Below are 6,474 nucleotides of genomic sequence, written 5' to 3'. Positions count from 1 at the left end.
TTCAGCGCTGTAAATATGCTTGGCTTTGCACGGAGAGACACGCAATGACGCTAAATGCCAAAATAACACCGCTTTCCCGCGGTTGGTGAATTACACGCTGCGTTCCGCGTGCAGGCTTAGCGTTAAGCCGAATTAAATCTTTGCATCGCCCCCCCCCCCTCCTTTAATGAGCAAGCTGAATCGTCCACAAGGACACATGTTTGAATGACTTACTCCCAAAATGATCACTTTGCATTCTTGGGGTTAATGTTTCAGCGAATGTTAGCAAATAAATTAAAACTCTGCGCGTGGAGCCGCATCGGTCAGTGTTGGACATTGGCATTCGTTGACATTGCTTGTTTCGAGCCTCGTTACGCGACTGCAATTGAAGGCGACGTTTCATTGGCGTTACGGTCAATGAAGTTTGTAAAACAAAGCCGAGTGTTTAAGACTCGCGTGACACAGGCAATGGTTGAACCGAATGCTGACGAAGAGGCTTGACCCCGCCATGAGAATGCGAAGAAACTTCCAGAGTTCAAAGCCACAAAACAACGTAAAAAAAAGTGTGTCACCTGCACGCTTTCACAAGACAGGGTTTGAGACTCGTGTACACATCGAGCAGTGGAGAGGGGGAAAAAAACCACCCCACAACTTAAAATCGAGGCACGGACACTCCCGGGATGTTTTATAGAAAAATCGTCATTTTTATTATTTTCAACAATTTCCGACAGCTATTAACATTTTGGCACATAACCATTTACAAATTAAGGACGTTTTGTTACAAAACTATACAGGTTAACTCGGCGGCGAGAAAATAAATACACAACAGTGGGGGGGCGGGGAGGAAACGCATAACGACGTGGAATAGTGACCCACTAATTCTGGTTTAAGCCAAGAAAGCCGTGGGTTGGGCAAATTCTTTTGTTCTAAAAAAAAAAAACGTGGAAATGTTTCTGGGCCCATTTAGCTCGACAATAAGATCAAAAAAAGTCTTTAACGTCACGAACCCCAACAAACTAAAAACAAAACAAAAGCGTTGTGTGTCTACTGGCGTCTTGCTGCCGACAATGTCCACAAATGTACATTAGTTTCATAATAAAAACCGTATCATACAAGAAAATGTTCCCAAAACCGTTTTTGTTCTTTTATAGATATACAAAAAAAATGTTACACAGTTCAATTAAACCGTGTAGGTTTGTGTTTGTTCTCGTTCACGTATACGTTTGTTACGTTGCTGCGAATGTAAAAGTCTTGACGGCGTTTGTTTTCGGGTCTTCTTCGGCGACTTTAAGTGTGGCGGCGGTGTAGAAGAAGACGACGACGAGAGAGAGCGAACGCGGCTGTTACAATCCAACCTCCCACACCTGCGGGAGAGAGGGTGGAGGAGCGATGGACAAAATCATTTAGCGAACTCCGGCGAGGTGAGTGCGAGCATTGTGGGGAGGGAGAAGTGGGTGGCTGTGTTAGGGGGGGGTAGGGAGGGATGAAGGCCAGAGGGAGTGAGAGATGATGGGTGGTGGGGAGGTGAGGTTGGGTGGGTGGGGAGGAGGAGGATGGGAGGGGAGGGGCGCGCGGGGGGTGGTGGGGTGGGGGGTGCGTGGGTAAGTTTAAGTTGGCTGCAGGAAAAAGATTGAGGCAGACAGAGTGGCGCCATACAGGAATCCACTTCAGCTGGGGCAATCCGCGGGCCAAAACACACAGTTCCTATGTCCTCTCCCCCCACCACCCAGCCCGTCTCTCCCTCCCACCCCCTTCCACCTCCCTCCCTCCCCCACTCTACTACTACCGCCGCTGCTGCTGCTACCGCTGCGTACTGCAAGATGAAGCGGCAGTGATTCTTTTTTTCTTGGGGGGGGGGGGGTCAGGCTGCGTGTTGTTGGTTCGCTCGCGAGCGGTTTGAACCGCTAAAACACACACACACACTTAGACCACTCCGACTCAAAGCAGACGAGTCAGTCGGATAAGTCTCGCCGCCGATTCCCTAATTCGCAATGAGCGCTCAACAATTACGAAATCAAAAAGGGGGGCAAAAATCACCCGGCGCTCAGGTGTCCGTTGGTTGCATTTGCCCAAAAGATCAGCCTCAATTAGCGCACAACGACGCTCCCCCCCGCCCCCCACCTGCACACACAGGCGACTTGCCAGATGTCCCGATATAGTCCCGGAGATGATACAACCGGCAGCGGCGATTACGAGCCATCACGGGGTCCCGCAACGACTCGCGGCGCGCATTCTCCCCGATGAAGAGACAGACGCAAGCAGCCCGTGGTGCGTTGTGTGTGGATTGCATTGGATGCCCTCTTACCTATTAGTGCATAGGGGAACGCGTGGGAGACGGCGGGGCGAGGAGTCCCCATCACGGATTCCTCACGTGGCCAGGCTCTGCCGAGACCTGACAAGGGCAGACAGCACCACACACGCGCGTGTCACGTGATGCACGCGCGCGCACCCCGAGTTGTGCACGCGCAAAGCTGCGCGAGGCTACGCGTCGAGCCGCATGCACCACGCAGACAAGCCCGTGCATATCAGCAGCCACTTTGGTGCGCGTGTATCGGGATCTCTGTGTGCGTCAGCTCGTCTCGTGCGCAGAGTCGTCAGAATCTGCAAGGGGTGATGGCGCGCGACGGCGCAAAGTGCGTGTGCACATCATTGCGAGCGATCTTACCTGGGAGTCTAACCGGAGAACATCGGTGTTGAGTGCGGACAGCGGCAGTCTGCTGGGAGCTGGATGCTGCATCTGAGCGGGCAGTTGCTGCTGCTGCTGCAGTTGCTGCTGCTGCACCTGCTGCTGCTGCTGCACCTGCTGCTGCTTCTGCACCACTGCCGGGTGAGTCTCCAGGGCGAGCTGTAGGTCGAGGATGTAATCGATGACGTGCTGTAGGATTTCCATCTGGGACACTTTGCGCCCCTGCGGGATGGAGGGCACCAGCTCCTTGAGCTTGCTGTAGCAGTTCTTCATGTCGTAGAGGAGGCCCAGCGGCTCGTCGGCCCCGCTCACGAGCGCCTTGAGTCCGCGCGAGATGCCCAGGCTGTGGTCGCTGAGGCAGCGCACAGAGTCACCGCAGGGCTGGTGCCTCGGCGCGCGCACGGGGCTGATGGCCTTCATGGTGGAGTGGGAGAGCGAGCGGGCGGTCTTGTCACGCGGGGCTTCTCGACGCTTGGGTGTTGGTGTTGTTGATGATGATGACGACAAGACAAACGCGCTCTCCCTTGTTGTTGTTGCTGCGGGAAGGCGCGAGTGAGCTCGGATGAAACAGAGCGTTTGTGGATTTGTAAGAAGTTGGATAACTCTACAGTTTTCTTTTCGTGCCCGTACAAAGTAAGGAGGCTTAATAACTGCGCGTTAAACTGCAGCAGGGAGGAGCAGAAGGCTGACCGAGCGGTCGCGCAAAGCCGATGCGGAGGACGCGACGCGAGTTGGGACGCGCGCGAGCAGAAATCCCGACGTGCCGTGAGCGTGCCCGCTCGGCCCTTTTATAGCGAGCGCCGCCTCTCATGCCCCCATAGATCTCTCCGCCCATGTCCACACTCCGAAACCCCCCTTCCTCCCTCCCTCCCTCCTCGCCCACACCCTCCCTCCCTCCCCAATAACTCACTCCAGTCACCACTTTGCTCCACCCCGCCCCCTCCACACACACACACGCCGCCGCCGCCGCCGCCACCACCTCCTCCCACCCACCTCCACTCACAACCTCCCACCGTGCCCCCATCTCCCCGCACATTGCTGCCTCGCTTCCTCGCGGCGCGTGCATCTGGATCACAACCGACCCACCACCGACCCCGGCTACCAGCCAATGGGGGCCACGGAGAGCTCTAATTACTCCGTTGGAAGCGAGGAGACACCGGCGAGAGAGAGAGGGAGGATAACCCGCACACCCCAAAGTGCAGCAGTGCGGACGTTGATGACACGGAGTGGGTCAACCTCGAGAGTAGTTCGGGTAGCCACCAAGCTACAATGTGGCTAGGGAGCCCCTCCCCTCTCTACCGCCCCCCCCCCCGATAAAGGCAAGCCTATCGCTGATGTATGCAGCACACAGCGCAGGAAAGCCACGAGACTGATAGTCGAAGCGATATGGCTGCTGCTGCGCGTCACTGATATCGCTATCAGGCGCGCACGTGAATACATTGCCCAGGCGACTGCCTATCTCGCCGCAGTGGTTTCACGCGCTTGCCGCTTGAGCCGGTTAGCAAGGGATGCGAAGGTTCGATTCCCGACTCGGGAGGCGATGGTGATCAGATACAAGTCATTTGGTTGGCGCACGACTTCTCCGTTTGGCGCTGCCCCGAGGCAACGGTGGAAATTCCACATTACTGTGGCGAGCGGCTTATCACAAGATGGTACTCATTTGTTTTGATCGACTACGGAAAATTGATGATGATGATGGGTTCAAATGTTTCCTCGGCTGTAATTTGAACTCGCAAGGTTTTGAACGAAGCGCTCCAAAACGAGAAGTTCCTTTTCGAGTGATTCCAATAAGTCGCGGGCAATTCCGCGAAAGTGCCACTTCGCGATGCAGGAACACATTGTCCAACGTGTCGCGAGCGGTATCTTTGGGAGGCGAGGGGGGTGCACGTGGCCGTGGCGTAATGGGGGGGGGGGGGACGTCTACGCCGGTGATGGAGTCGTTGATCCACATTAATACAGAGATTAGTGGAGGACCGAGCCTGCAGACTGCGGTGAATGTGGGAGACCAATATTGACCGTCGTGATTTTTGGCGAATAACAAACGCTTGGCCGACGGAAACCTTCAAAGTCAATATAATTGGCGTTGGCAATTGTGTATTTTATAGTACTTTATTACTGCTGGACCAAATACGCATGACTGTATATTTTCCGAAGAAGGAAATTCCTTCGAATGTCTAGAAAATATTGTCTAGCAATCGCGATGCAATAACCCCCCCGTTCCTCTTTTACAGTGGCTATATTGTCAATTTTTTTTTCTCTTCAGATGATTTTTCGTTATGAAACTGTTGAACAAAAAATAAAAAATGCAACAGCACGCAAATCTCTGCCCGCCGTTCTCAAACAGTAGCCCCTGTCCAGAGTCGTGTTTATTCATCTCTGTCTAGTGACCGTGGCTTCTTTCGCGGTGGCGTTTTCCAAACGCGTGGACGGAATTAACCACCCCCCCCCTAGTGATGCTCACTTCTCTGAGACAACCCCGGCGTGAAATTAAAATCCCTCCCCAACACGGGACGATGTCACTCTACAATCAAGCAACCCGACCTTGCCATACCGTTCTCACAGTGAGATACAATCTGGCCAACACACACACACACATACTACAGCACACACACAGTACAGCACACACACACAACACAACACCACACACACACACTACTACACACACTACACTACAGCACACACACACACTACAACACACACACACATACTACAGCACACACACAGTACAGCACACACACACAACACAACACCACACACACACACCACAACACCACACACACTACAACGCACACACACTACAACACACACACACACACTACAACACACACACATACGACAGCACACACACACACACTACAACACACACACAAACGCTCGCGCGTTTAAATGGATTGCATCGTCTCATCAGCCGGCTCCACTCCCGCCGAAGTCCTCTCAACTACAATCGAAGCCCCCAGATGCCTTCAATGATTTCTAACAATGAAGCGCATGTGGTAATGATAGCTCGTGTAAGCCACGCGTCTGTACACACACACAGAGCGAGAGACAAGCGAGGCATCTCATCTCGACCGTATACCTGCACCTCTAATAATGCCAGCTGTCGCCTGCGCCCGCACATTATCGTGATTGTATGCAATTACGTGGGAGTCGTCTGCCCGTGCCTGAGCTGCGGCGTTTAGGAGGTCGCCTGAAAATAGCAAGAGGCGTCCATGGCACCGCGTTACGCGTCCATCTCTCTCTCTCGCTCGCTCGCTCCTTCTCCCTGACACCGGCGACGTTGACTCGAACCGCTGCACAGGAGCGAGTTCTCTCCCTCCTCCGCTCTCACCCCCTCCCCTCCCCCCCAGGCGGGGTTTCTCTTACGAGCTCACGTGCAGCGTTCACGAGCCCTCGTCGTCGCGATACCTACCGAGACCACCAGAGCGCACATCCGCGCGCGCGCACGTGCGCGACTCGTGCGCGCGCGCGTGCCCCGCTCGAGACCGCGAGCCGGTGCCCGCGTTGCCAGTTCCGCGGTGCTCGCCACGTGCTCCTGCATCGTACGCCGCGTGTCGGCTGAGCAAAGGTTCGATTTGATTATGGGGCAATCCCCCCCCCCCTCACCCCGCACCGTTGCATTATAGCGCGCATCCCGAAAAGGATATAATCCGGTCGCTGCCGTGGGAATTTCCACCGTTGGATCAGGGCTGCGAACGCAGACGAGCGTGTTCCCGTGCTGAGACGCTGCGGGTTTGGTCTGCACCGCCCTGATTCGCTTACATTTCAACCGTGCGGCAGCTTCACCGTTATTGGAGATTATCAGCATAGCC

General features: G+C 54.6%; 1 protein-coding gene across 1 annotated transcript; it reads right to left on the bottom strand.

Annotated features, from left to right (window-relative positions):
• Positions 1-660: 660 nt before the first annotated feature.
• On the bottom strand, positions 661-3,436 carry LOC144730810 (DNA-binding protein inhibitor ID-2-like). The gene is made up of 3 exons (XM_078611590.1): positions 2,645-3,436; positions 2,285-2,371; positions 661-1,343 (listed from the first exon to the last, which is right to left on the bottom strand). Exons 1-2 carry the CDS (start codon positions 3,083-3,085, stop codon positions 2,336-2,338), a joined length of 477 nt encoding a protein of 158 aa, XP_078467716.1. The 5' UTR covers positions 3,086-3,436; the 3' UTR covers positions 661-1,343; positions 2,285-2,335.
• Positions 3,437-6,474: the final 3,038 nt, after the last annotated feature.

This window comes from Lampetra planeri, chromosome 2 (genome assembly GCF_965212315.1).
Source record: "Lampetra planeri chromosome 2, kcLamPlan1.2.h2, whole genome shotgun sequence".
Lineage (NCBI taxonomy): Eukaryota > Metazoa > Chordata > Hyperoartia > Petromyzontiformes > Petromyzontidae > Lampetra > Lampetra planeri.
The sequence above is the reverse complement of the archived record's forward strand: the minus strand, read 5'-3'. Positions and strand labels throughout refer to the sequence as shown.